This window comes from Canis lupus, chromosome 10 (genome assembly GCF_011100685.1).
Source record: "Canis lupus familiaris isolate Mischka breed German Shepherd chromosome 10, alternate assembly UU_Cfam_GSD_1.0, whole genome shotgun sequence".
Taxonomy (NCBI): domain Eukaryota; kingdom Metazoa; phylum Chordata; class Mammalia; order Carnivora; family Canidae; genus Canis; species Canis lupus.
Genome location: NC_049231.1, coordinates 17,911,516 through 17,939,322, shown reverse-complemented (window position 1 = coordinate 17,939,322; position 27,807 = coordinate 17,911,516). Strand labels below are relative to the sequence as shown.

Genomic DNA, 27,807 nt, shown 5'->3' with positions numbered 1-27,807 from the left:
GCGAGAGCACTTAAAGTAGAATTGCGGGTTGCGGCGGGGTGGGGTGGGGTGTGTGACCTTGCGGTGCAGGTCCTGCCAGGAGGCCTGACGGAGCCCTCGCTGTCCCCAGCATTAGTTGGGCCTCCAGCTGCAGGCCAGGCGTGGGGCCATGTTCGGGGCCGTGGCATCCGGCATCCTCTAAGCTAGGGTCCTCCCGCAGTGACGCTGCAGCTGCCAGTGAATGGTTTCCAAAAAGCCTTTAGGACGTTGTGAGTCCCTCCCGCGTGACGCCGCCGTGACCTGCGTGTGTGATTTCAGACAGGCTGACGGCCGCAAAGTCCTTCGGTCGAGCATCCGGGAGTTCCTGTGCAGCGAAGCCATGTTCCACCTGGGCATCCCCACCACACGGGCGGGGGCCTGCGTCACGTCCCAGTCCACGGTCGTCCGAGACGTGTTCTATGACGGCAACCCCAAATACGAGAAGTGCACGGTGGTGTTGCGGATTGCTTCCACCTTCCTGAGGTAATGCCGGGGCCCCAGGGCTGTGCGCGTGCTTCCCGGAGCTGCAGGTGGTACAGGTGGCCAGGGGCCTGCTGGAGGGGCTGCCCCGCGGGGCCCCACGCGCTGGGACCCCATCCCTGCCGGGCCCGGAGCCGCAGAAGCGGACGGCCCACGGGGTCAATGCCGGGTACCCACGGCAGGGCGCGGGGCCTCTGGGCAGGAGCCCGGGCCTGCTGTGGACGGCCGGCTGCTGCGCGCTGCCCTGGCCAGCCCCGCTCACGTCCCGCGCAGCAGCCTCTGTCCTCTGGTTCCTGTCCTGGTCGCTCCCCAGTGTCACCTGCTGCCTGGCACCGTATGGTTCCCCGTGCTGTGGAGCCAGGACCCCGTGGCCCTGGCCCACGCCCGAGGCTGACAGTCCCTGGCTCCTGCTCTTGTCCTCTGGGGGTGGAGGAGCCAGGGCACTCGCCTGCCTCTGCGCGGAGACCCCGGCTGCTTCCCCTGCGGCACCGCTGGCTGGCCGACCACATGGCGCTCACTGCTGGTGGGAACGCCAGTCAGTGAGACCGAGGACATCTCCGCACGTGGCCTCAGGCCCCCTGGGTGACACGATCACTGCAGGACGCTGGTCGCTGACGTGCTCCTAGACGCAGGGGTGAGCACAGAGCCCTCCTTGCGCCCCAGGGTCAGTCGTGCCTTCCTCGGCCTCCCGCAGCCCGGCGTGTGGGGGACGTGACCAAAGGCGAACGGTCTGCATGTCCCCAAAGGACAATGGTTTCCATTGGTTTTGCTTTAACCGGGGTGCTCTTCCCAGCCTGGGCCACGAGACCCTGTGGCCAGCGTCCTCACGAGGGCTGGGGTCTCCTCTAACCTGCCTGACCTCGTCCTCCCTGCAGGTTCGGATCCTTTGAGATTTTTAAGCCTGCAGATGAGCACACAGGCCGCGAGGGCCCCAGCGTGGGGAGAAACGACATCCGGGTCCAGATGCTTGACTATGTCATCGGCACCTTCTATCCTGAGATCCAGGCCGCTCACACCGAGGACCGTGTGCAGAGGAACGCCGCCTTCTTCCGGGAGGTAGGTGGGCCGCACAGCAGCACCCCGGCCCTGGCTGCCAGGACACAGGCGACTCGCCCGTGGACACAGCTTCTCACTTGGCTCCCTGCCTGGCTGCCTGAGTCGCTCGCCTGTCCTGAAGCCTGTGACCACTTGTTGGCTTTGAGCAGACTGACTTCCCGGCAGTGCTGCGTGGAGGGTTGGGTCCCGGGACACACCACGGATCACTTGGTTTCGGCGACACTGGCGAGTCCTGTGCCCTGCCAGGCCCCGCGGGGAGCCTTGAGGGAAGGTCTCCACGTCAGTGGGTGCTGGGTACCTGACCGCATACCCTGCGTCCGCCCGGGTCACAGCCGCGCCTGGGTCCACACTAGTGTGCTCAGGTGTGGCTGGCACCCCGGGACAGGATGGATGTCTCACGCGACGTCCCGAGCCCGGGACCTGTGGCGTCCGTGGGAACAGAGAAGGCAGGGCCGGCAGATGAGTGCTATGCATGTGTGGGGCCTTGTCCCCCCAGGCTCCGGGCTGCCTGGAGGCATCTCGGGGTTCGGCTCACACCGTGGGGGGTGACTGGGTAGGTGAAGCCAGAGGACCACGCTGCCTGGGTCCTGGAGGGTCCTTGGCCTGACGCGGTGGGCCGTGCGAGGGGCTGCAGGGCATCTGTGTGCCTCGCCCGGCCCGAGTCGAGGAATGTCAGGGTTCCTGACGCTGTTGGTCTCGTAAGAGCCAGAATCGGTGAGCACGTAAGAGGCAGGTGGCTGAGTGGACAAGCAGAGCCCTCGCGCATCCCTCCTCCAGGGTGCTTTCTCCTTACACGTTCCCACGCGTCCTTCCCTGCGGTGAGCGCAGCGAGGGGCCGGGCCTGAGGGGCTCACGGGGGGCAGAGGGCCCACCTGGACCCGTCCCGCTGCAGGTGACCCGTCGCACGGCACGGATGGTGGCCGAGTGGCAGTGCGTGGGCTTCTGCCATGGTGTGCTCAACACAGACAACATGAGCATCGTGGGGCTCACCATCGACTACGGGCCCTTCGGCTTCCTGGACAGGTGGGCAGCGGGGCCAGCCTGTGGGCACCCCGGGTGCCAGGACCCCCAGGTGCAACCTGCCGTGTGCATGGCGGCTGGCGTCCGCGCTCAGTGCGGTGTTCAGCTCCTGGCCGTGCCTGGTCAGCCGTTCCCAGGAGCACAAATCCCTTGGAAGGCATTAAGCGGAGGGGCCTGCTTTCCCGGGGGGACAGGGGCGGGGGCCTGGGCAGGGGCGTGGCATGGAGAGGGGGCGGCCCCCTGCTCTCAGGGCAGAGTGGAGCCTGAGGGGCCGGCCCACAGCGGCCACGTGGACAATCACGGACCCCCCCACCCTGGCCCCAGGTACGACCCTGACCACGTGTGCAATGCCTCCGACAACGCCGGCCGCTATACATACAGCAAACAGCCCGAGGTCTGCAAGTGGAATCTGCAGAAGCTGCTGGAGGCCCTGGAGCCCGAGCTGCCCCGCGAACTGGGTGAGGCCATCCTGGCCGAGGAGTTTGACTCCGAGTTCCGCCGGCACTACCTGCAGAAGATGCGGAGGAAGCTGGGCCTGGTGCGGACGGAGCTGGATGACGACGGGGCGCTGGTGGCCAAGCTCCTGGAGACCATGCACCTGACCGGTGAGTGTGAGCAGGCTGCTGTGCCACGGTGCCAGCCCGGCCGCCTCAGGTTGGCAAAGCAGACACCACGTGAGGTTGACCATTGTCACCGTGAAGGGAGCCGCTTGGGGGCACCCAGGACATTCACCCCGCGGTGCACCTGTCACCCCGTCCCCTCCAGAACGTTTCCGTCTCCCCAGTGGGACACCCTGTGCTTGTTTCCTCCTCCCCCCCCCACCCAGGCACCCCCTGTTCTTCCTTTTGTCTGTGGGTCTGATCCCGTGGGGACCTCGTATGAGGTGGACCCGTCCAGGGTGTGATAAGGGTGGTGCTGGCTCTCTGCGTGGCGGGGTCCACATTCTGTTCCTTCTATGGCCGCATGACTGTCACGGCCCCTCGCATGGACGGCTGCGCTTTGCTGCTGCGGAGCGGAGACCGATGTACACACATCTGCTCGAGTCCTTGCTTTTGACTGTGGGGCCGTGCTTCTGCGTGGACAGCCGTCTCGATGCGGAGCCCCCGGCTTGCTCAGCCAGGAACCACCAGGACTGCTGGTGGAAGCAGCCACGGTGGGCATCCGTGTCTTACGGGGCACTCGGCGTCTCTCACCATTACATTCCAGGGTGTCTGGCTTGTTCAGATACGGCTTCTACGAGATTGAGAACGTTTCCTTCTGTTCCTAGTTTGTGTTTGCTATGGAAGTTCTTCCCATTTTGCACCCACTGAGATGAACACACAGTCGTCGTTCTCCCTCCGGGTCCTGTCGTGGGCAGTTATGCCTCTGTGGTGACGGGCGGCAGGCTGCCCGGCACACACGGAATTCTTATGTCCTGGGGCTGGAGGCCAGAGATCAGGGCAGATGGGGCTGTGGGCTCAGGTTGCGGGCGAGGGAGCAGCACAGACCCCATGGGATGTCTTTGGCTTTGCTACCCAGGCACTGCTCCCCTGAAGTGCATCAGGAGGTGTTCCCTCCTGTTCTTTGGAAGTTTGAGGACCGGATCTGATGCTCAGGTGTCTGGCTCACCGGGGGGACTGTCTGGTACTCCGTGTCCCTGCAGAGGGTTTGATTCGGCCTCCTCACAGCTTACAGACTGCTCGGAACCGCTCGGACTTTCTGGGTCCGTTTGGCCGACAATGTTTCTAGGAGCTTGTCCATTTGCTCTCGTACCCGACGCACTGGCGTGTGACCGTGCGGAGCCCCCTACAGTCTGTCTTCTGTTCACTCGTCACGGCCGCGCGTTCGTGTCTGATTTTAGTTACTTGTCAGTGGCTTCAAGTCCATCTTGTTGGTCTCTTCAGAGAATCAGCTCTTGGTTTCAGTGATTCTCGCTTGTTCGGTTCCCTCACTGATCTCTGCCGTGCCGTCTGTTCCCTTCCTTTCTGCTAACCTTAGTCCTTTTGGCTTTCCATCTAGTTCCTTAGGTAGGATTGGAGGCTTTGTTTCCCGAGATGCACCTGACCTGTAGGAGTTCAGGTGTACCTGAGTGCACACCGACTTCCATCCCCACACAGCTGCAAAGTTCTTTTTCTTGTGACAAAACAGGTCTGCTCTTCTGACGTAGCTGATGAGCACCTTCAATGTCCCACTGCTTTCACGGCCTCCTATAAATTTCGGTATTTATGTTTCCCACATTTTTCCTGCCGTAGGTATTTTCTCGTTTCCCTCTGAATTTCTCTTTGGACACACTGGTTAATTTACACATGATCTGCGAATTCTCCAGCTTTCCTCCACAGTCTTCCTTCCGTGGTGGTTGGAGATTCGTCCTCTGAGCAGATCAAGACTTCCTCTGTGGCTGAACCCATCCGTCCCGGTGGGGCCAGCAGCCCTCTCGGCATCGCCTGGCCGTCTGGACGTTCCATCCATTACCAAAGTGGGGTGCTGCAGCCTCCCGTGCCCTCAAGGCACCATGCCGGTCCTCCTTCCATGTTACGAACATTTGCTTTGTGTGTCTCGTGCTGGCTTGGCCCCTGCACCTGTCACATCTTGATGAGTGGACTGTCTGTCGCTATAGCCCTGGTGGTGCGTGGTCTCCTGCAGAGGCCCCGTGTCTGACGGTGGCAGGGCTGGCCCAGCTCTGCGGGTTTCTGGCACTTGGGATAGTTTTTCTGTCCTTTCCCTTTGGACTCGGTAAGTTCAAAGTCTTTTTGGCCGTGTCACGTGGGGAGAATCCATCCATTTACTGCTGAAGTCATCCCTGAGGAGGGGTTGTCGGTAGCCATCGCCCGCGTCCCGGCCGTGTTTATCCCTCTCCTCCTTGGCGCCTGTCTCTATAGCAGACTGTTCTGGTTCCTGGCCGTTTCCTCTTGTGTCTATTTCCGGGACGTTCTAGGGGCTGCGGTGACTGTTCTCACAAGTCAGCCTGAGGACTCCCCGTGTCTGTCGTGTGTCTGGATGTGCCCCAGGGGCTTCTCTTCGATGTTCTGCAGCCCCAGGAGGCAGTGGGGACGCGGAGCACAGCAGGGGTGGCCGGGGCCTGACCTGCATGCCTCTGCTGCCTGGACCTGACGCACAGCTGAAGGACCTGGGGCGTGGAGTGGTGGCCCAGCCAGGGGCGGGTGGGTGGGCCACCTGTGCCTCCGTCTGCCGGCACCCTGAGCACTGCCGCGTTCCAGGAGCTGACTTCACAAACACCTTCTACGTGCTGAGCTCCTTCCCAGTTGGGCCGGAGGCCCTGGGCCTGCCCGAGTTCCTGGCCGCGCTGACCGCACAGTGTGCCTCCCTGGAGGAGCTGAAGCTCGCCTTCCGACCCCAGATGGATCCCCGGTGGGTACCTGGGTCTCACTTCTTAGAATTTGCTTCCAGAGGGAGACCATGTAGACCCTGGGGAACGTCAGGGAGAGCTGGCCGAGGCAGCTTGAGCAGGGAGGGTTCGGGCCCCCGGGGGAGGGACGGCAGCGCAGCCACCGTAATGGGGAGGCTGGTGGAGCAGGCTGGGCAGCAGCTTCCCAAGAAGAGCTTGGGGCCCTGAGGCTCCCCCCAGCCCATGCTTTCCCACACTTTCTCCCACTGCGGGCAGCACACGGTGTCTGAGCCCACACTCAAACCCGGAAGCAGCGTGTTTTTAAATTTTATTCATGAGACCAAGAGAGAGGCAGAGACACAGGCAGAGGGAGAAGTAGGCTCCCTGCGGGAGCCCCATGTGGAACTCGATCCCAGGACCCAGGATCATGACTTGAGCCGAAGGCAGACGCTCAATCACTGAGCCCCCAGAAGCCCTGTTTGTGGGTTTTAATAAACAAGCCAACAGACTGTGGTCTGAGAGAATTTAGCGCAGCAGCGTGGGGGGAGGCTGATGGGATGGAGGACCAGCTGGTAGGACCAGGTCCCCCCCCCACCTCTTCTGCAAGTGGGAAGGACATGGCCTCGTGGCCACCATGGAGAAGCGGACGGCAGTGACCTTGCCCTAGGGAGAAGCAGGTGCCCAGCAGTAGCGAGATGGTGCCCTTACCCGCCCGTGGCACCTGCCCCCTCAGGGAACACGCGTCCCGTGACATGAAAGGGCTGCAGAGCCAGGATGAAGGGCCACCTCGCTGGTCAGGCCTGGGTCACCCCCTTGGGGGGCAGCCAGCTCTGGCACAGCAGAGCCACTAAAGCGGCTGCCACCTCCTCCGTGCCCCGCCAGCCAAGGGTGGGAACGCGCCTCACACTGCCCCTCTGCACAGGCAGCTCTCGATGATGCTGATGCTGGCACAGTCCAACCCTCAGCTCTTTGCGCTCATCGGCACCCGGGCGAACGTCACGAAGGAGCTGGAGCGTGTGGAGCAGCAGTCACGGCTAGAGCAGCTGAGCCCGGCCGAGCTGCTGAGCAAGAACCAGGGCCACTGGGCTGACTGGCTCCAGCAGTACAGGTGAGGCTACGGGCGCGGACTCAGGGCGCCATGTTCCCAGGAGACGCCACCCCGTGCAGGGAGCCCAACACAGGAGTGGTGCGGGGGAGGCGGAATCTGCTGGAAAGAACAACTTGGATGTGATTCCAGAGCCCGGCTGGAGAAGGACAGGGAGGGCGTCAGCGACGAGGAGGCCTGGCAGGCTGAGCGCATGCGCGTCATGCACGCCAACAACCCCAAGTACGTCTTGCGGAACTACATCGCACAAAACGCCATTGAGGCTGCAGAGAATGGAGACTTCTCAGAGGCAAGCTCACCCCCGTCCCCTCTCCGTCCTTGGGTCCCGCGGGAGGACAACCGGGGCAGGGGCAGCCCCTAAAACTCCTCTCCACCCTTCTCCAGGTACGGCGGGTGCTGGAGCTTCTGGAAACCCCTTACCACAGGGCCGAGGAGGCTGCTCGGGTCCCGGAGGCCACGGAGCCCGAGGGGGCCAGCGGGGCAGACAGTGGGGGGCACTCCTACAGCAGCAAGCCCCCACTGTGGGCGGCCGAACTGTGTGTGACGTGATCCTCGTAACGGCCTTGGAGGCCTCCACACATGGAGCCCCGAGGCCCTGAGGCCCCCTGAGTCCTTGAGGCGGGGCACACCTGTGGAAAGCCCACCCCGTCTCTCCATGACGGCCGAGACGTCCAGTCAGGCCCTGACCTGTCTCTGTCCGATGCAGACTCAGCAGCCCCACCCCACGCTCAGTGCACTCCCTACAGAAGCCACGTTGTGCAAGGACAAGAGCTCAGCAGAGGGAAGCAGGCCCAGGGGGTGGGGCCTCCCCACCCACCTTGCCACCCTTGGAGGGGCTGGCACACGTGGCTCCTAATGGGGAGACACAGCCCCCAATAAACCAGCCTCTCCCCCTGGCCCGTCTCCGTGTGGTTGCCCTGCCCGCCCCCTGAGGAGGAAGCGCCAGGGGTGGGGGGCACCTGTGCGGTGCAGCCTCAGGCATCCTGGTAGTAGTTGTTGAAGTTGATGCGCAGCAGGAAGTCCTCCAGGTGGGGCTGGTAGCCTCGGTTCACCAGCTTGGTCACCACTAGTTGGGGGGGGGGGGGGGGCAGCTCAGCCAGGCCCATGGGCTGGCTCCTGCCCACTGTCCCCAAGCCCACCCAGCCCTGGGGGACAGTCACCTTTAAAGAGGAAATGGGAGTAGTACTTAAAGGTGCTGTAGGACTGCTGCATGAGAGCGAAGTTGGGGTGCTCAGCACCCCGGGGGCCGCTGGCCGGGACCCAGGGCTGCGAGATGAGCTGACTACGGAACTTGAGGACAAGGCTGAAGATGCTGTGGATGACGTTCATAACGGGCGCAGCTTTCTCCGTCAGCAGGCCCCTGGGGAAGCAGGCAGCTGCCAGTGGGGGGCGCCCCCCACTCCCCCACGTGGCCCCAAGGAGCGGCCGCAGGCCCAGCGGCTCACCTGAAGACCGCCTTGTGCAGGTACTCAGCGTGCGCACGCTGGATCTCCTCCAGGTCGCCCACCTGCGCCAGCCGGGCACGGAACTCACACCAGGTGACGTGCAGGATCTGGTTGGCGATGTAGCCCTGGGTGACCTTGACAAAGTGCTGCATCTCGTGCTTGAACAACTGCAGCTGGCGGAACTGCACGGAGCCGGCGGCCTGGCTCACCAGAGCTGTGGGAGGGCAGAGGGTCAGCCATGGTGCCAACCGGGGCTCGCCCGGGGCCGGCTGGCCTCACCTGTGCGCTTGAGGTGGAAGCAGATGTCCTTGAGCGTCCACATCATCAGCTTCAGCTGCAGCAGGAAGGAGAAGATGCCGCTGTACCTGCTCAGGCAGCCCTCGGTGACCACAATGTTGAGGGGCCAGTCCACCTGGGGGTGAAGCCAGCTTAGCACGCCCCCCACCCGATGGGGCTGCCCCCCGGCTGGCCCCCTCGGCTCTGCCCTGCTGACCTTGTACCTGAGCTCCAGGCAGCTCAGGACGTCCGGGGCGTTGGGAGCAAACGCCTCGGGCAGGAACTTGAGGGCGAAGGACAGGTTGGCGGCATAGGGGGTGTCCCCGTGCAGGCTGTACTGCAGCGCCTTGCTCAGCACAGAGTTGAGCACCAGCGGGTTGAGCAGCTCCCCGGGCGTCTGCCCCGCCCCCAGCTGAGGCCGGAGAGAGCACAGGTGTCCCCAGGGCTTCCGGGCACCACCACCGCCCGACCCACCCGCGCGGGGCCCAGGGATCACCTTCTCAAACAGCAGGTCGCTGAGGGACTGTGCGAACTCTCCGTCCTCCATGAGCAGGAAGTGCCGCAACGCCTCGAAGTGTGCCTCCAGGCGGAGCTCCCCGAAGAAGTAGTCCACTGCCGCCTTGTTCACCAGGGAGACGCTGACGGGTGGGGGCGGGGTCAGCAGGGTGGGAGGGGCGGGGCCGGGGTCAGCGGGGCGGGGGCGGGGACGGCAGGGCAGGGCAGGGCAGGAGGGCGGGGGCACTCACTGCGCGGCCAGCGGGGCGGTGATGGAGTGCTTCATGAGCACCGGCAGGGGCAGCAGCTCGCTCAGCTGCACCGCGGTCTCATCTGCACCCGACCGGCCCCGGGGGTGCTCTGGGAGCGCGAAGGCCCGGGGCAGCCCGTGGTGTAGCAGGTGGGCGACAGGAGGCTCTGCTGCAGGACGGCGGGCCGCGGTCAGGCCGCGGTCGGGCCACGGGGACCCACCACCCCGCCGCGCACTCACACATGGCCTCGTAGCTGTCCGGGTACTGCTCCAGGCGGTACTGCTCTGCCAGGCCCGTCAGGTAGGCCTGCTCCTGCCCCCAGCGCTGGGCCGCAGCCTCCTCCTCGCCAAGGCTGGGGCTGCTGGGGGCCGCCGCGCCTTCCTAGGAAGAAGAGGCTGGGTGGGGGGTCCCCTCCGAGCTGTCGCGTCCTGGAGGCCTTAGACCCTCACCGCCCAAGCAAGGCAGGCCGGCGGGCGGGTGGCGAGGCTTACTCCCTCCACCCAAACCATGTCTGCCCTCACCTGTAAGCTTATAGGGTGACCTGGAGAGAGGCTGTCAGTGTCTGCACTCGTCCCTGATCCTGAGCAACACAAGGGGGGGGAGGAGTCTGGGCTAAGTGCCTACTGTGCGGTGGCACCTCCCAAGTCCCCAAGGCTGTGGACTTCTTGCCCTTCCTCTGCCCAAACCCCTCTTGGGCCCACAGGTGCCACCACTGATAGGACAGCTGTAGGGTCCCACTCACCTGGCTCCTCAGGGTTACCATCGCCCAGATCCCCGGACCCAACCACTGCAGACAGTGGAGCCTGGAGCCCACGCGCATGCCCACTCCCGGAGCCGGCCACCTGAGCACAGGCACCGTCTGAGGCCGTCTCTGCAGGCAGCTGTGGCTCGTGCTCCCAGACAGGGCTCTGTGCTCCCAGGCTGAGGCCAGACTGCGACACATGGTCAGGAGGGCTCTCGCAGGGCCTCGCTGCATTGGGCTGGCCTTCCCCAGAAAGTGCACCCAGCACCACGTGGGACTCAGACACGTGTCCGTGGATGTTCCACCGCGGGCGGGAGGGAGCCACGTCCCACACATTCTCCCCGACTTTGATGCTGGCGTCAGACACATGTCCGTGGACGTTCCACCGTGGGCGGGAAGATGCCACGTCCCACACATTCTCCCCGACTTTGATGCTGGCGTCAGACACGTGTCCGTGGACATTCCACCGTGGGCGGGAGGGAGCCACGTCCCACACATTCTCACCAACTTTGATGCTGGCGTCAGACACATGTCCATGGATGTTCCACCGTGGGCGGGAAGATACCACATCCCACACATTCTCCCCGACTTTGATGCTGGCATCAGACACATGTCCATGGATGTTCCACCGCGGGCGGGAGGGCGCCATCCCAGAAACATAACCCCCTGCAGGAATGCTGCCCTCTGACACATGCCCAAGGACCTGCCCAATGGCCTGGCTTCTCTCCTCCTGGGGGGATTTGTGCCCAGGGGGGTGTGGGTGAGGCAGAGCCACCTGCCTATCTGGGACGCCTGTGTTCTCTGGCGACAGGACACTGTCCCCCCACAGCTGCGGCCCCTTATCGTTCAAGCCTCCTCCCACGGTCTGGACAGACCCCGGGGAAGCCAAGGGCACTACAGCAGGCCTCAGGATGGTTCTGAAGTCGTACTCCTGTGCCCCAGGGGGCTCTGTGCCCACCACTTCGGATGGAGCCGAGGGAGGCAGGTCTGAGCCAATGGTTTGCAGCGCCTCCTCCAGGACAGAGGCCACACCTGTGGGCACAGGCTGCTCGGCCTCCCCGGCTGTGGGTAGGAAGTCTTGGATGCTGAGGCCCTCGGGGAACGGCCCTGGGTCAGCTCCCGGCCCCGAGCCATGGGTTCCTGCTGCTAGAGGTTTGAGGAGCTGCGGTGTCTGTGCACTTGGGCTGTCCCACTCAGCTACACGCTGCTGCACCACGTACCCAGAGTCAGAGCGGCCACCCCCAGCAGGGTGCGCGAGTCCTGGAGACAGAGCCTGAAACACACGTGGGCATTGGTCCGCCGAGCTCAGGTCTACAACCAGCACCAAAGCTCGTCAAGTGGGGAACCGTTGGGACAAGCCAGGCCCAGCACCCACGGTGATCCCAGGACCGTGCAGACCTGGGACGCCCAGCTCAGAGCCCCATGCTGTGCACCGAGTCCAGCCCCCGGCCCCTCACCTGGGAGCCCACACTAGGGATGACAGCCAGTGGCTCCAGGGGCTTCCCCTCGGACACGTCCTTCAGCATCTCCTGAAATTGAGGCAGCAGCGGTGAGCACCTGGCCCCACACAATCCAACCCAGAGCCGCCCCACCCTCAGCCAACGCATGGAAACCACAGCCCCAACTGCCCCTGCAGCCGCAGCACGGAGGCGCACAGGGCCCGGGTCTACAGAGAGCGCTCAGCCCTGGCCGCGTCGTCGGAGGGCGGCACGGCCTCCTCCCAGCCATGGCGTCCCCGAGCCAGTAACCGATGCCCTCCCAGAACGTGGGTCTGCATACGCTCTCAGGGGCTGTTCAGGGGAAGAGCGTCTGTTGGGAGCCATGGCGATACCTGAACGCGCTTCTGGTCCTCCACGAGGAAGCGAAGCCGTGTGCTTGCCAACCTGTGCCGCTGGATTCTCCACAGGGCCTTCTGCTCTCGAAGAGCTGCTTCCGCTGACAACTTGCTATAATGGTCCACCAGCGCCTGCCTGAAGCCACACCCAGAGACACCGGCTGCCGCGGCCGCCCAACGCTATCCAGCTGGTGCCCCGTGGGCCAGGGCGGCTCCCCACGGTAGGGGCCCTCAGCGGGTGGTCTGCACAGCCTGGCACCTTCCCAGGCCAGCAGGGGCCTTGCCAGGCAGGTCTCTACGCGGCAGGAAGGGACCCCGCCGGGCAGGGACCTGGCCAGGGCACAGCAGCCAGAATGAGCCCCTGTGCGGCCCGAAGCCAAAGGACTGGCAGGAGGCCAGCCGGCCAGGCCCCAGGGGGAAGGCGGTTGCCCCCCAGCTGCGAACTCCAGGGGAGTAAAGAAATGCAGAAGTTTCCCAGAGCGCGACGCAAACGCTGCACGTGCTTCTCCTGAAGCCCCCAGCACCTCACTCCGAGATTTTGGTCCTTTCACCGACAAGAACCTGGGTCAGGCGGGGCTGGCTGACAGCCATCTGGCTGCCCCAGACGGGGACACGGCCCTACACCCCGCTTTCTCCCGTAAATGGCAGAATGAGTCTACCCCCACGTGCACACGCACTCCACGGACAGTGTGTAAGCTCGGGACAATGAGATCCTGAGACACGACGGGCAGAAAGAAACATTCCCCCCAGAAAGGTGCCCCGGGAGACACCAGCTCTGCAGCCAAGCTGCCGGCACGGCAATGGCACAGACTCTCGGACGCTGGGCTGGACGAAGGCCCTCGTCTGTCCAGCTGCCGGGCTGAGTGCACCCGAACGTGGCAAAATGGCCAGAAGCACTCAGCCCAGGTGTGCAGCCCGAGTTCAGAGCCCCACTCTTCCTTTTTTTTTTTTTTTTTTTTTTTATTTATTTATGATAGTCACACAGAGAGAGAGAGAGAGGCAGAGACACAGGCAGAGGGAGAAGCAGGCTCCATGCACCGGGAGCCTGACGTGGGACTCGATCCCGGGTCTCCAGGATCGCGCCCTGGGCCAAAGGCAGGCGCCAAACCGCTGCGCCACCCAGGGATCCCTCTTCCTACCTTAAAACACTTGAAAATCTCCAAAATAAAAAGCCGACTGTCACAGGATCACGCCAGGAGGGTCAGCGCCGAGTGACCACCTACCTCGCCTTCCTCTCCAGCTGCTCCTCCAGGGCCCTCAGCCTCCGCTCCCTGTCACGGAGTTCTCGCGCGTGGCCGAAGTCGTCATCCAACGCCTCCTGCCTGGCCGCCCGGCGCCGCTACACAGAGGACCATACACAGCGTCCCAGGTAAGAGCCGGACGCCCCCAGGCGGCACCACCCGCGGCCATACCACCTACCTCCTGGTCCTTCACAAATTGCTCCTTCAGCCTCTGGAACTGCTCTCGTTTCCGGGCGTCCAAGGCCACGCGCTCGGACGTCTGCCGATCTACGTTGCGATGGGAGGGGGCGGTGTTATGGGGAGCCCACAGCAGGGCCCCCACCCCCACCCACAGAGGGAGGCCCCAAGCCACACGGACCACTGAGCGCTCGCAAGACCCTGGATGCCGCTTCCCGGGCGTGCACGATCAGTTCTTGTTTTGCAATTTCCATTCGTAACTCCTGAAAAGGACCATCTGTAAACAGATGTCCTAAGTGTCCGTCCCCCCTTGAGGATGGCCTGAGCGCGGGGCTGCTGGGACCCCGCGCGGGCCCCTCCAGGGGCTGCACCGGCCCCGAGGGCGAGGCTCCCGTCCTGCACAGCAGCAAGCCTAGGTAGTCACACAGCCTCAGAACAACTGGTGGCCGAGCCCCCAGACCCGCGTGTGCCCCCCGGGGGGGCCTGGGAGCTCAGGGAAGGAGCCAGCCCCCGCCCACCTGTCCCTGCTGCCACCAGCCGCCAGGCCACAAGCAGCCTTCCGTCAACACAGCCCTGGGTACCAAACTACTTAAAGCTCAGGACCTGGCACATTAGCCCCTGCCCAGCAGGAGAGGGGCCCACGAAGGCGAGGACAGAGCCCCTGCCCCGGGTGTCCCCCAGTACCCTACCCCCCTACCCACCAAGAGCCTCAGGCCCAGCCTCCCCATCTTGCCCGCTGCTCCCATCTGCCCAAGACCCTTAGGGGCGGGGGTTCAAGGAAAGCCCCCAGGCCCACAGAGCCTGGCACCTTCTCCTCCTTGCTGATGGAGCTGTGGCGTGCCACCCTCTCCATCCGCCCCACGTAGATGGCGCAGTCCCTCTCAACCTCCTTCAGCTCCTCGGGGGAGAAGATGACCGAGATCCGAGGCACAGGGACGTCGGACCAGTAGAGGTAATGCTGCCAACGGGGAGAAGCTGAAGTGAGCCAGCGACACGCAGACCCTTGCCCGGCTCTGTTCCCGCTGAGCTGTGGGGACGCTCACTTTCCCAGGAACATTCACTCCACTGAGGGGTGCGGCTCCGCGGATGTCCCGGGCAGCTGTGAGGGGGTCTCTGCCTGCGGCGCTGGCCACGCCTACCTCCCACCAACGACCCTCCAGAAGCTGTGAGGACCCACGGCCACCCTCAGCCTCCCTCACGGCAGGAGCGTGGGCTACAGACGCGGGCACCCGTGCGCTGAGGTCAGCCTGGACGGAACAGACCCCACGCCAGCCACCGCCCAGCCCCGGCCCTCCCCATGCCTGCAGCCCACCCGGTCGCTCCCCACGTCCCAAAAGCTCCAGTGTGTCCTTGGCCCAGCACAGGAGGGGCCCCTCCAGCCACAGCCTGGGCCCCTGGCCCCCCACCCAGACCCAGTAGCACCGCATCACAGGCCCTGCCCTGTGGATGATCTGTAAGCTGCTGCCAGGCCTCCCTCTTGGAGCCTGGCCACCCTGTGCCCCCCGACTCTCTACACCGGCCTGGGTCTGTCCTCCTGTGGATGCGCCCGGCGCGGTCTCCCTGGGCAGTCTCCCACAGCTGCCCGTTGGCCTCTGAAACACCTTTGCTTTTCCTCCTGACTTTGAACAAGTGCCCAGAGACTCAACAGATCGCTTGTGACACTCGGGGAAAATGAGGAGCAGGTGAGCACCAACTAGAGCCTGATGGCCAGGTGTCGGGACCAGAGCGTCCAGGAAGACAGCAGGGGGGGGCCCTCCTCACCCGGGGACAGCAGAGCTTCAGCAAATTGATGGTCTTCCCACAGATGTACACGTCGTGGGCGATGTGCTTCAAGAACACGGGGACGCAGTCCTCTACCTCCTTGGAAATGAGCACGTAGCCGTGGGTCCAGTAGAACTTGTCTGCATGTGGGACAGGACACGCAGCTGGCTGTGGTCACGCACCGGCCCCGGCCCCGAGCCTGACGGCAGAGGCCCAGCCAGCAGCCACCTACCTCTGAAGCCCAGGTACTCGTGGTTCACCTGGATCATGAATTCGCCGTAAGCGTCTCTGAAGACCCCACTGTACACCCAGTCGTGGATGAACCTGCGGGTGGGCGCCCGGCAGTGAGGGGCATGCAGCCGCAGGGGTGCAACCAGCAGTGCGCCCCCTCCCAGTGTACAACTCTGCCCTGAGCAGGGCTCCGACCTGGGCGGCTCCCGCATGTGCGGGGTCGGGGACGGGCGGCCCACCTGGTGTAGGGCTCGCAGCTGGTCTTCAGCAGGGACAGAAGCACGGGGTAGTGCTCGTTGCTGCAATTATCCAGGGCTTCTTGGTAGAGGTAGGAGAGCAGCTTCACGCCCTGGAGATGGCACGGGGCGTGGTTCAGGGTGGGGCCGGAGGCCAGAGCTGCCCAGTTGGACGCTCAGCCCCCCAGGGGACCCCCTCCCACTGCCCGCACCCGAAGAACCAGAACTCACGGTGGGGAACGCAGCCCTGGGTTCACCGCCGGCACCTGGGAGCACAGCGCCAACACCACAGAGCTCGGCCAAGTACCTGCACACAGGGAGGGGCTGAGGGAGACCGGGCAGGCGACACACGGACCCCCAGGCCCATCCGCCCGCCATCCCCCCAGCTTCAGCACCCCTGGACTCTGGGCCCCTGGGCATCTCCACCTCCTTCCCAGGCTCGGCAAAGACTCAGAACCACCCCAAGTCCACGACTTGCCTCCTTGCCCCCCGCCGCCTCATGCAGTGACACCTCCTCTGGCCCCAGACCACCTCCCAGAGCCCCCCCAGCCCCCCGCTCAGCTGGCAAGACACTGCCCCCATCCCCACACCCCAGCTCCCCTCTTCTGCCTGCAAGGTTTCCTCTCCCACAGAACCCTCCTTCCCAGCGTCCCCCTCTCCAGATGGCACCTGCCACAGGCACTGGCAGGGACCTAGACGGGCCGCCAGGTCGGCCACCCACACACACGGCTCCCGCTGGGCCTGGCAGGGGCAGAGGCCCCCCACGGCCCCGCACCCACTGCCACGCTGAGGCTCACCTGAGCTGCCGGCCCAGCTTCTTAAAGAGGAAGCCGATGGTAAGGAGGCTCAGGGTGGGTGGAGTGGAGAGGACACACGCACGATAGTACTGCAGGTACTTCCTCAGGCCACTGGTGAAGGCCTGTGGGGGAGGAGGAGGCCGGAGCAGGGCGGCCGGGCGTAGGCGCGGAGCCGCTGAGCTCGGAACCGGAGGACACGCTGCAGCTGGGGAAGGGGAAAGGCTCGGCTCCCACGACCTAACCCTGGGGTCCAGCTTCCAGCTCCAGCTGGGAGGGGGCATCTGGGGGTCATGCCCAGAACGCAGGCCCTTCATGGGACCTCAGGGCCTACTGCAAACCCATCCCTGCAGCCAAGACCAGAGACAGCAGGAAACTGGAAACTGCAGGACCCAGGGGCCCTTCTGGAAAGGGCAGCTAGGCCGCGTGCTCAGGCACCAACTCTGACAGGGCCTCTGGTTGCCCAAACCCTGGGCTCTCAGGGCGCATGCGTCCTGGGCTGCACCAGCACAGCAGGCCCTAGCTCAGCTCCTGTCCTCACAGCAGCTGTGCACAGACTGCTCCGGAACAAGTCAGCCCACCCACCAGTCACGACCCACAACCCACGTGGAGGTCTGTCCTGTTTTGGTCAGCCTCCACAGGCCCAGCCTGCACCATCTCCAAGCTAAACCTGGTCATCACCCACCACTGCTGCCGCAGGACCAGAGGGCACTACAGAGCCAAGGTGCCCGAGCAGCCTAGCACCCGGAGGGCCCCGGCACCCTGCCTCCCCAACGCATGCCTCTCCGCTCTCCCAAACGCCGTGGACACCTGCCCCTCCCAGCAGGAGGACCCTACCCGGGTGTGGCCCGGCTATAAAGTTCTCGAATCCTAGGGGGTGACAGCCGTGAGGGGGAGGCCATACCTGGAAGACGAGGCCCTTGCCGCATGAGGAGTCCAGCACAGGCTGCAGAGAGAACTGGCTCAGGCGCGCGTAGTGTGTCCCACACTCGGCCACCTCTGACAGGAGGCTGCTGATGCTCTCGGGGGATGCCCCGGATACATGGACACCCCGCTTCACCACGAAGGTCTGGGCTGGCTGGACAGGGCAGGGGGGCTACTGAGCTCAAGCACCCAGAGCCCAACATGCTTGGTGTCCCTTTCCCCCACTTCCAGCGTGGAGTGTCCCCAAGACTGGGCACCCCAAAGTAAGACACACTAACAGTAAGCGCCACAGCCAAGAGCAGGTGGGCACAAAGCATAACCCGACGGTCCCACTCTTTGTAACAAAAACACACACAAACACAAACAACAAGGAAACATTTTTCATGGGACGCCCGGGTGGCTCAGTGGTTGAGCGCCTGCCTTCGGCCCAGGGCGTGACCCCAGGATCGAGTCCCACATCGGGCCCCCTGCAGGGAGCCTGCTTCTCCTTCTGCCTGTGTCTGCCTCTCTCTGTGTCTCTCATGAATAAATAAATAACATCTTAGAACAAAACAACCAAAATAATCTTGGAAAATAAAAACGTTAGAAGATTCACACTTGCCCAGTTCAAAACTTATTGCCCAGTTCCACTTATCTGGAAGCTACAGTAATCAAAACAGCGCGCTACTGGCATAAAGACGGACACCTGGACCAGAGGAACAAGAGAAGAAACCCAGAGATAAACCCTCACGTATATGGTTACTTAATTTTCAATAAGGGAACCAAAACTATTCGCTGGGTAAGAACAGTCTCTTCAACAAACAGTGCTGGAAAACCCAGACATTCACGTGCAACTCCTGGACCCTCCCCTCACACCGTATACAAAACTTAAGTATGGGGCACCTGGCTGGCCTAGTCAGTAGAGCGTGTGACTCTTGATCTTGGTGTCATCAGTTCAAACCCCCGTTGGGTGTAGAGGTTATTTTTTAAAGATTTTATTTATTTGTTCATGAGACACACAGTGAGAAGCAGAGACACAAAGGGAGGAGCAGGCTCCCTGCAGGGAGCCTGACGTGGGACACGATCCCAGGACTCCAAGACCACACCTTGGACTGAAGGTGGCGCTAAAGAGCTGAGCCACCCAGGCTGCCCTAGAGATTACTTTAAAAAAAAAATTAGGGATCCCTGGGTGGCGCAGCGGTTTAGCGCCTGCCTTTGGCCCAGGGCGCGATCCTGGAGACCCGGGATCGAGTCCCACATCAGGCTCCCGGTGCATGGAGCCTGCTTCTCCCTCTGCCTATGTCTCTGCCTCTCTCTCTCTCTCTCTCTGTGACTATCATAAATAAATAAAAATTAAAAAAAAAAAAATGGGCAAAGAACTCAAATAGTCAACTCTGCAAAGAAGATACACAAACAGGACACCTGGGTGGCTCAGCAGTTGAGCACCTGCCTTTGGCTCAGGGCATGATCCCACAGTCCCGGGATCGAGTCCCACATCTGGCTCCCTGCATGGAGCCTGCTTCTCCCTCTGCCTGTGTCTCTGCCTCCCTCTCTGTGTGTCTTTCATGAATGAATGAATGAATAAATAAATAAATAAATAAATAAATAAATAAAATCTTTTTAAAAAAAAGATACAAAACGGCCAATAAGCACATAAAATATGTTCAAAACCATTAGTCACTATGGAAACACAAACCAGAACTATGACACAGCACTTTCCACCCGCAGGTCACTAGGAATGTTATTTTGTTACATCCACGCTGGCCAAACGGTGAAAGTGACCCTTGTATCCACGTACAGATGAAAACTGGGATAAAACACAGGAATACATACATGGCCCATCCTCGGCCCTAAGGAAGGAGCCGCGGACACCCGCCCCCACCTGGTAAGCCCCGAGGATGCTGTGCTCAGTGACCTACGCCAGACACAGAAGGACGAATCCCATATGGTTCCACCTCTAGGAGGCACAGGGGAGCCGGTGGAGCAGGGGCCGGGGGCGGAGGGTGTGTGACGGGGACACAGCTTTGTGGGGTGGGGAGTTCTGGAAACAGTGATGAGGACCACACAACACTGTAAATGTAGTTAAAGCCACTGCATTGTACACCTCAAAGTGGTTTAAAAAAAAAATGTATGGGGCACCTCGGTGGTGCCATCGGTTAGGCATTCAACTCTCAGTTTCAGCTCAGGCCATGATCTCAGGGTCGTGAGATCGAGCCCCACAAGGGGGTCCATGCTCAGTGAGGAGTGTGGTTAAGACTCCCTCCGCCCCTCTTCCTGCTCGCACGCACTCATGCACGCTCTGCTCTCCCGCTCAAAATAAATAAATCTGGAAAAAAAAAGTGCTTGAGATGGTAAATTTTAACTTATGTATACTTTACTAAAACTAAGAAAAAGGGTTCCATGGTAAGGCCATTCATATGAGGCCATAAAGACAGCATTCTAGGTCTCCCAGAGGATGGCCCTCACACTAGTACCCACATCAACCACCCGAGGAGTCAGTCGGAGAGCACGTATCCGGGCAACCCCAGGACATGCTTCTCACACATACTCCAGTTCGAGAACAGCCACTAGAAGAGAACGCGTAAGATACGGAGATCCTGGGCGCTTACAGGAAAGAAGGGGGCTGCAGAATCACACATACAAGAGGCTTCGTGTCCGTAAATGTATTTGTTTATTTTAGAAGTGCCCATGGGACGCCTGGATGGCTCAGCAGTTGAGCCTCTGCCTCCAGCTTGGGGCGTGATCCCGGGGTCTGGGGATTAAATCCCACATCGGGCTCCCCACAGGGAGCCTGCTTCTCCCTCTGCCTGTATCTCTGCCTCTCTCTCTCTGTGTCTCATGAATAAATAAAATCTTTAAAAAAAAAAAAAAGAGAAGAAGAAGAAATGCCCAGCAAGGGGCACAAGGCCGATCAATGGCCCCTACTGCCCATGCTCTCCCACCACCGGCAAGAGGAGAAGCCCACGCACCGAGCGAGTGGCACTAGGTGAAGCCAGTGACAGTGTCCGGACTACGTGGTCCCTTCCTGCAAGGCAGGCGCTCCAGGAGCTGAGCGAGCACTCAGTCCAAGCACAGGGAAGCGTCCGAGGGCCTCTCAACACCTCCTGAGGACGGACATGGAGATGGCAGGCACGTTTCTACTGTTTCACCAATAACAATCTCGCTTTTCTTCACTTTTTTTAGAAGGTTTTAATTATTTATTCCAAAGAGACACAGAAAGAGGCAGAGGGAGAAGCAGGCTCCATGCAGGGAGCCCGATGCGGGACTCGATCCCAGGACCCCGGGGTCACACCCTGGGCCGAAGGCAGACGCTCAACCACTGAGCCACCCGGGTGCCCCGCTCTTCTATTTTGAAAGGACGTTCATAAACTAATACTTTTCAGAACTGAAACAAGGAGACTGTGGCCATGACCTCTGGGCCAGCTGACCCGCAGGCGTTTACCCCCACCCTGCCACCCAGCAGCTTGCCTCGGGGGCTGCCTGCTTGCTGCACGGGGCTCCCATCTACCCTGTAAAGTGCCAGGCAGACGGCGGGCTGTCTGGCTGGTGGTGCCTCGCATGCCAAGCCATTGCTTACCTGGCAGAGGGAAAACGTGGTGGACACGACCCCAATCAGGACGTTCAGCACGTCTTTCACTAGCTCGCACTCCTTCACCAGCACGGGCTGCGGGACCTGCAGCAGGCCCCCGCCGAGCGCCTGCAGCTCCCCTCGGCAGAGCCTGCAGAACCTGTCGAAGGTGTCCCTGCCGGCCTCCGTGAGGTAGGGCTCCTCTCTGTGGCCGGGGGGGCTGCGTGGGAGACAGGGGGGGACACTGAGCACAGGGTTGAGCTGCGCCGGCAGAAGGCAGAGGGAGAGGGCCTGAGAAGACCAGGGCGCGGACCCTCGGAGGGCATTATGCTGAATCTTTAGATTAAGTCAGTACGGAGCCCTCAGCAGCATTATCAAGGCAGCCACGCGGAAGCACCGCAGGGGTCGCCGGCAGGGGCCCGGATCAACCAACATGGCCAGTCCGTAAAACGGAGGAGGACCCCGGCAGGGACGGACTCTGTGACACACACTACAACACGGACGAGCCCGAGGACTTTATGCAAAGTTGAATACAGCAGACGTGAAACCGTGACTCAAAATGAGCATGAGGCCCCCTTCGCCCCTCCCGGGCCTGAGGGCTTGAGACAACAGTGCCCTGCAGCCGGCAGGGGGACCCCGGGGCAGGGGCCGCAGCGGACCAGGCAGGTGGGCCCAGCACAGCGCCTCCCACCCACCCCACCCACCCCACCCCCACCCCGGGCCAACCGAATATTTTACTGAGGTTTCCTTTACTCAGGCCAGCAAGGCTCAAGACGTGTGGGACAGAAGGGACGCTGGGTCTTGCAGGGCTACCTCTGGGCACATGGCGGCCTCCAGGGGCTCTGTGTCCACAGGGCCCTAGGCCAGGAATTCAAGAACCAGGTCTACACAGCACAGCACATCATTCAAAAGCAGCCAAAAAAAACAGTGTCACTTTTTAAATATTCCCTTGAAAACCATCAACCCCTACTGGAAAACACGAAAGAGCTCTTTTCTAAAACCCACTGAAAGAGTAATTTCTCAGTAAAGGGGGCTCAGCGAATACAGGCCCTTTACAAACTTTTCTTCTCGTTTTTAATAGCTAACCAGCTCCTTTCTCCTCCCTGCCAAAAAACTTGTTTTTAGGTCTAGGATATCCAAAAAAGTATCATTTATTCTTCAGAGACAAAAGTCATCTCCCGAGGAGGCAGTAACAGGGTCCTGACACGGAGATGCAGGTCTGACCGCCGGCACGCCTTCATCCCAGCAGGCGCGACACACAAGGTACAAGAACAATACATCTCAGAACCTGTTAAAATCAAAACTACTGGGCAGCTCTGGTGGCTCAGTGGTTTAGCGCCGCTTTTAGCCCAGGGCATGATCCTGGAGACCCGGGATCAGGTCCTACATCGGGCTCCCTGCATGGAGCTTGCTTCTTCCTCTGCCTGTGTCTCTGCCTCTCTCTCTCTCTCTCTCTCTCTCTCTCTGTGTCTCTCATGAATAAATAAATAAAATCTTTATAAAAAAAAATCAAAACTACTTTAGGGGCGCCTGCGGGGCTCAGTCTGTCCGCCTTAACTCAGGTCATGATCTCAGAGTCCCGGGACTGAGTCCCTGTGTCGGGCTCCCTGCTCAGCGGGGAGCCTGCTCCTCCCTCTGCCCCTCCCTAGCCCCCACTCTCGCTTTCTCCCAAATAAATAAAACCTTAAAAATCAATAACCCTCTCTGACAATGCACCACAAGTCGCTCTTCCCCTCATTCAGCAGTATCTGAGCGCAGGCGGAGAGCGGAGGACAAGCCCAGCCCTCACGTGGCAGGGGCTGCAGCCAGAAGCACCAAGGAAGCACCGACTAGGAATCTAGGGCCAGGGAGGCCTCGAGAGGCCCTGGGAGCAGCAAGAGAAATGGGGTTACTGTGAGTGGAGCTGGGGGCACAGGGAGGATTCATGGAGGATCTGGACCGGCCCTCCTCCCCGACCAGGGGCAGCCATCAGGTGCGGCAGGCAGAGCAATGACGAGCCCTGGCGTCTGCCCCCAGAAGGCAGCACTGGCCGTGTGGAAGAGGAGCAGGGCGGCCAGTCCTGAGGTGTCCAGGCTGGCAGAGGGGTGTGCCCAGACACGGACGTCTGCCCTCACACCCTCACGGAGAGACCCCGCCGTTTGGGTCCTCCTGGGAGTCCCTCAGGACAGGTCCAGGCAGGTACCACCCCACCTCTCACCCCCCGCTGCTCCTGCCCCGACTCCTTGGGGTGCATGCCAGCACCACCCTCCGCGCAGGCCCTCTGGGGAGTCAGAGCTAAGGGAGAAAAGCCCACGAGGGAGCGAAGGCAGCCTTCAGCATATGAAACCGCTTCCCTGAGAGCGGGTGGCAGGCACGGAGCAGCGGCCCAGGAGCAGGAGGGCGGCCTTCAGGCCCACGGGGGTCCCCCGGGCCGCCAGAGGACGGAGCAGACAGCCAGCTCTGCTTCTGGAGGCAGCAGCCTCCTTCATTCCCACCAGCCAGAGCTCACGGCAGGAAACCAGCAGGTGGCTGGGCTTGAAACTGAAACAAATTCAAGACATTTGCGAAATGAGCTTGAGCAAAAAGGGTGGCAGGGGTCGGTGGGATCAGGTTCCCACAACAGGCAGAGAAGGCTCAGGGGAGGGCAGCTGGGGCCGAGCCCGCCCAGGCTCCCCCTGAAGCCACCATGCTGGGTGGCGCTGCACACCGGCTCACGTCCCAGGAGCACGGCTGCCGTCCTCCCCACAGGGAAGAGCGCTGTGCTGCTCTGCGCTGCCGGGCTGCGTGGTCAGCGGCCTCCAGGGGACGCCCAGGACATCGAGTGCACTCAGCAGCACAGGGACCGCGGACAGACACCCGTGAGTAATCATATCCCAACAGCGACCTGAACAGTGGGACTTCACGAAGGAAACACCCACTGCACAGAGATGGAGAAAAGAACACGCTAAGCCGTTGGCCCAGTTCCTAGCAGGACGGCTGGACTCGCCTGGGGAACACCTGACCAGACACCCGACGGGAAGTTCCCGGGGAGGAAGGACAAGGCAAGCCCGGTGGTGCTGAGGAAGTAGGGAGCCGGCCGGCCCTGGAGGAGGCCCCTGGGGGACAGTGACCCCACCCCAGCATGAGCAGCACCTCACTGTGTACGCCCAGGCCCACGGCGCGTGGCCCAGAGGCCGGCTCAGAAGGCCCTCGGCTCCCTGCGCACCCTGACGCCGTGCAGTGCTCCCCAAACCACTATTCCACAGAACTGCCAGCCGCTAACACAGGACAAGAGTCCCAGGAGTGAGTACTGGGAAACCTGTGTCCTCCATCCACGCGACTCTGGGAGGTTTCGAGAGACACGAGCGCTTCACCAGCTCTCAGAGGTCCTGAGTGCAGAGGCCTCCCCGACCCGGATGAGCCCGGGAAACGAGATGCCGGCCGCGGTCAGGGCAGCAGGGCGGTGACCGGAGAGTGCCACGCTCGGCCCTACACATGAAGAGCAGCGGACACGAAGAACGTCCCCTCCCCAGCACCCTGGGCCCAGGGCCCTGAGCACACCGCCACGGGGCTGCCCTCGACACCTCAGACTGGGAGCCCTCACGGTAAGGACGTAACCCAGCAGGAGTTCCCAGCACACGAGTACGTCCCGCAAGTCTTCCCCTCGGCATCTCTCTCACCCCCAGGACCCAGGCACCGCCGCACACCAGCCTGACCCAAACGCCTGGGCTCCGAATCCCAGTGCACCTGCTCTCCCAACCACTACCTGGGCAGAGTCAAGGCCTCGCACTCCTGGGAGGCGGGGGGCATGCTGAACAGGAAAGGCTCACATACCATCCAACCTGTTCCCAGCACCTCCGCTTGCTGGCCTCGTAGGTGAGCACAGCATCCCACAGGTCGATGTCCGGAGTCACGCCGGGTTCAGACTGGGAGTCAGGAGTCAAATTAGAGGCTGACTGGAACCCTTCATCGTCGGACTGGTCCACACTCTGAGGAACCTGGACGTCATGGGAAAGACGGGGACATCACTAGGCCGTTGGGTCTAAACCTCACCCAAGCGTGGTTGTGACACACCTCCAGGGCCTCACTACGAGAAATACCCAGCAGAACTCAACCTGTGGCTGGTACCTCCTTTTGACATTAGGGGGACAGCGACTGGAAAGAGCCGCGTGAGTGTGAAAGCACAGCACTGGAGGGGGACAAGCAGCGGGCCCGCGTGTGCAGGTGGCAGTGGACCCCCGCCTCCCAGGACCCGGACCTTTTCCGTGACCCAGGGAAGGTCAGGAGAGGCATCTGCAAGAGCCCGGGGAGCTGGCGGCAGGAGAGCAGACACGCTACCTTGATGGGCAGCCCGGAGACGTCAGCGCTGTCGGGCACCGGCGGCAGGTCCAGCCGGACATCCATGTCGTAGGTGCGGCTGTGCACGAGGGCCCCGAAGAGGGAGACCCGGGTGTCTCTCTCAAACCTGTCCCCGCAGGGGTCGCCGTAGGAGAAGAGCCCCGACCCCGCGGCGGGCAGGCCGGCGCCCGGGGCCGCCTCCATCACCTGCAGCGCCCCGCGGACCGCGTCCTGGCACAAGCACTCCTCCCCGCAGATCAACGAGCGCACAGCCATCTCGAACGCGCTCAGGTCTGAGCAGTCGTAGCCGCCGTAGGGCACGTTCCTGCCGACGTGCTGGCTGTGCAGGAAGTAGTCCCGCGGCCGCCGCAGTGCCCGGGGGGGCCCGCTGCCCGCCAGCCGCACCAGGAGCTCCAGCACCGGCCCCGCCTCCGCCAGCCGCCCGCTCGGCGCCGCCTCCAGCTCCGCCAGCAGCCGCTCCAGGCGGTCGGCCTCGGCGCCCAGCCCGGCCACCCTCAGGTCGAAGGACAGCATGAGGACCCTGTTCTTCACCGGGAGCCTCGGCAGGCCGGGCCGCGCCCTGCGGGTCTCCTCCCGGAACAGGTGCGAGAAGAGCGCGTCGTAGGCCGCCCGCTTGAGGCTGCGCTTGGCCCGGGGCCGGCCGCCGCGGCGCGGGCCCGGCTGAGCGTCCGCGGCCGGCAGCAGGGCCTCGCACAGGTCGTCCAGCAGCTGCGGCACGCTGGCCATGCCCGGCCTCCCCGCGGCCCAGCGCCCCGCCCCGCCCCGCGGCCGTCTCCCCCGGGAGGCTCCAGTTCCCGCCGCCGCGGCCTCACTGCGTCGCGCCCCCGCCAGGCCGCGGGAAGCAGGCGCGCCGGAAGTGCGTCACCGGGAGGGCGGGGCGCGGGCCCTTCCGGCTTGGAGCGCCGCGCGGGGCGGGAAACTTGAGGCCCGCGGCGGAGCCGGGGGAGGAGGCGGAGTCGGGCTTTCGCTAAAGTTCTCGGTGATGGGGGCGAGAAGCCCACAGAGGGCGCACGGCTGGGGCGAGCTGGCACGCGGGAGCGCGGGGACGCAGGGGCCCCTCCGAGAGGCCCGAGCCCGCAGCTCACCCGGGCCGGAAGCACCGCTGCCCGGACCCCGGCTTCTCGCCCGCGTCCGAACTGCCCGTCGCCCCCGTTGCAGAGCGGGCGGGTGCAGAGGGACTGCTGCCAGCGGGCAGGTGCGGGCGGGCAGGTGCGGGACGGGCATGTGCAGGCGGGGCGGATGCGGGACGGGCGGGTGCAGGCGGGCGGTTGCGGGACGGGCAGGTGCGGACAGGCGGGTGCGGACGGGCAGGTGCAGACGGGGCAGGTGCGGACCGGCGGGTGCAGGCGGGGCGGGTGCGGGACGGGAGGATGCGGGACCGACAGTTGCAGATGGGCAGGTGCACGACGGGCAGGTACGGACGGGCGGGTGCGGGAGGAGCAGGTGCAGGTAGGCAGGTGCAGGACGGGCAGGTGCGGGTGGGCAGGTGCACGATGGGCAAGTGCGGAAGGGCAGGTGCGGGACGGGCCGGTAGAGAGGACTGCTGCCAGCAGAGAGGTGCCGGATGGGCAGGTGTGGGCGGACAGGTGCAGGATGGGCAGGTGCAGGACAGGCAGGTGCGGATGCACGGGTGCGGGCGGGCAGGTGCAGGCAGGCAGGTACAGGATGGTCGGGTGGAGAAGGACTGCTGCCAGCCGACAGGTGCAGGCGGGCAGGTGGAGAGGGACTGCTGCGGGATGGGCGGGTGCAGACGGGCAGGTGAGGGCGGGCAGGTGTAGAAGGACTGGTGCCAGCAGAGTAATAAGAGTAATAAGTAAAAGAGTACTTCATTTATTTTGAAAAGAATACTTTAAAAATAGATTAAAAACCAAAAAAGCACCCTAACTGGGATGCCTACTTTGATTGGAATGTTGAAGCTTCAAAACGTTGTCAGGAATCCAAAACTACATTTCTGCAGGGCGCCTGGGTGGGGCTGTGGGTTTAGCCGCTCACTTGGTTTCAGCTCAGGGCTGATCTCAGGGTCATGGGATCAAGCCCCACGTGGGGCTCCCGGCTCAGTGGGGAGTGTGGGATTCTCTCCCTGCACCCCTACCCCGTGCATGCGCGTGCGGTCTCTAAATAAATGTTAAAAAAATACATTAAAATAAAATTACCTCTCCTCAAAATACAATGTCTAGGCTAACTGAGGCAAACAGAGACAGAAAGTCTTCCGAGGACTGTTTCCATGCCCCTGTCTTTGGGGACACAAGGCCCCACCTCCCCGCCCGTACTCAGCTTCCCTCGGCACCACCCCAGCTCCTCTACCACTTCATTCGCATTCAGATTCTCATGACTTTCTCTTTTCCCCTAAACCCCGTCTCCTGACTCCTTCCTTTCCTAGACTCATCAAAACCTGCTCCTTTAAAGTTAACATCTTCTGAGGATCCAGCTAAACACCACATTTCTTACATTCCCTGGACTAAGGCTGAATTTAATTGCAAGGCATAGTTAGAGTCTCCTAAAATGAGTGAAAACCCCCCATAGGTTTGCTGA

General features: G+C 62.6%; 2 protein-coding genes across 6 annotated transcripts; one reads left to right on the top strand and one right to left on the bottom strand.

Moving 5' to 3' along the window:
* On the top strand, positions 1 to 7,900 carry SELENOO (selenoprotein O). The gene is made up of 8 exons (NM_001137603.1): positions 1 to 501; positions 1,374 to 1,554; positions 2,447 to 2,577; positions 2,899 to 3,179; positions 5,772 to 5,922; positions 6,822 to 7,007; positions 7,137 to 7,293; positions 7,389 to 7,900. The coding sequence occupies exons 1-8, from the start codon at positions 221 to 223 to the stop codon at positions 7,560 to 7,562; spliced, it is 1,542 nt and encodes a 513-aa protein (NP_001131075.1). The 5' UTR covers positions 1 to 220; the 3' UTR covers positions 7,563 to 7,900.
* TUBGCP6 (tubulin gamma complex associated protein 6) lies at positions 6,373 to 26,001 on the bottom strand. 5 transcript variants are annotated; one of them, XR_005365463.1, is made up of 26 exons: positions 25,255 to 26,001; positions 24,751 to 24,914; positions 20,968 to 21,178; positions 17,392 to 17,565; positions 16,491 to 16,612; positions 15,925 to 16,000; positions 15,697 to 15,806; positions 15,459 to 15,550; positions 15,227 to 15,366; positions 14,274 to 14,423; positions 13,647 to 13,728; positions 13,467 to 13,555; positions 13,271 to 13,386; positions 12,045 to 12,183; positions 11,671 to 11,742; positions 10,214 to 11,486; positions 9,993 to 10,051; positions 9,711 to 9,852; positions 9,472 to 9,640; positions 9,222 to 9,363; positions 8,943 to 9,137; positions 8,729 to 8,861; positions 8,450 to 8,663; positions 8,165 to 8,364; positions 7,425 to 8,070; positions 6,373 to 7,106 (listed from the first exon to the last, which is right to left on the bottom strand). XR_005365463.1 is itself a non-coding variant. In XM_038550140.1 (26 exons), the coding sequence occupies exons 1-25, from the start codon at positions 25,999 to 26,001 to the stop codon at positions 7,979 to 7,981; spliced, it is 5,103 nt and encodes a 1,700-aa protein (XP_038406068.1). In that variant the 3' UTR covers positions 6,373 to 7,106; positions 7,964 to 7,978. The 5 variants fall into 5 exon arrangements, 3 of the variants coding, with proteins under 3 accessions (XP_038406068.1, XP_038406067.1, XP_038406066.1); XR_005365464.1 differs by having other exon boundaries at positions 6,373 to 7,103; XM_038550140.1 differs by having other exon boundaries at positions 7,964 to 8,070.
* Between the last annotated feature and the right edge of the window lie 1,806 nt (positions 26,002 to 27,807).

What these genes read in the sequence shown, in the direction of transcription:
- TUBGCP6 (XM_038550138.1), bottom strand. Translation starts at nt 26,001, where the DNA reads ATGGCCAGCGTGCCGCAGCTGCTGGACGACCTGTGCGAGGCCCTGCTG. An exon ending in CGAGTACCTGGGCTTCAGAG is followed by an intron (nt 15,367 to 15,458) that starts GTAGGTGGCTGC and finishes TCCCACATGCAG; the next exon opens with ACAAGTTCTACTGGACCCAC. An exon ending in GGACAGCTACGAGGCCATGT is followed by an intron (nt 9,641 to 9,710) that starts GTGAGTGCGCGG and finishes GCCGTCCTGCAG; the next exon opens with CAGAGCCTCCTGTCGCCCAC.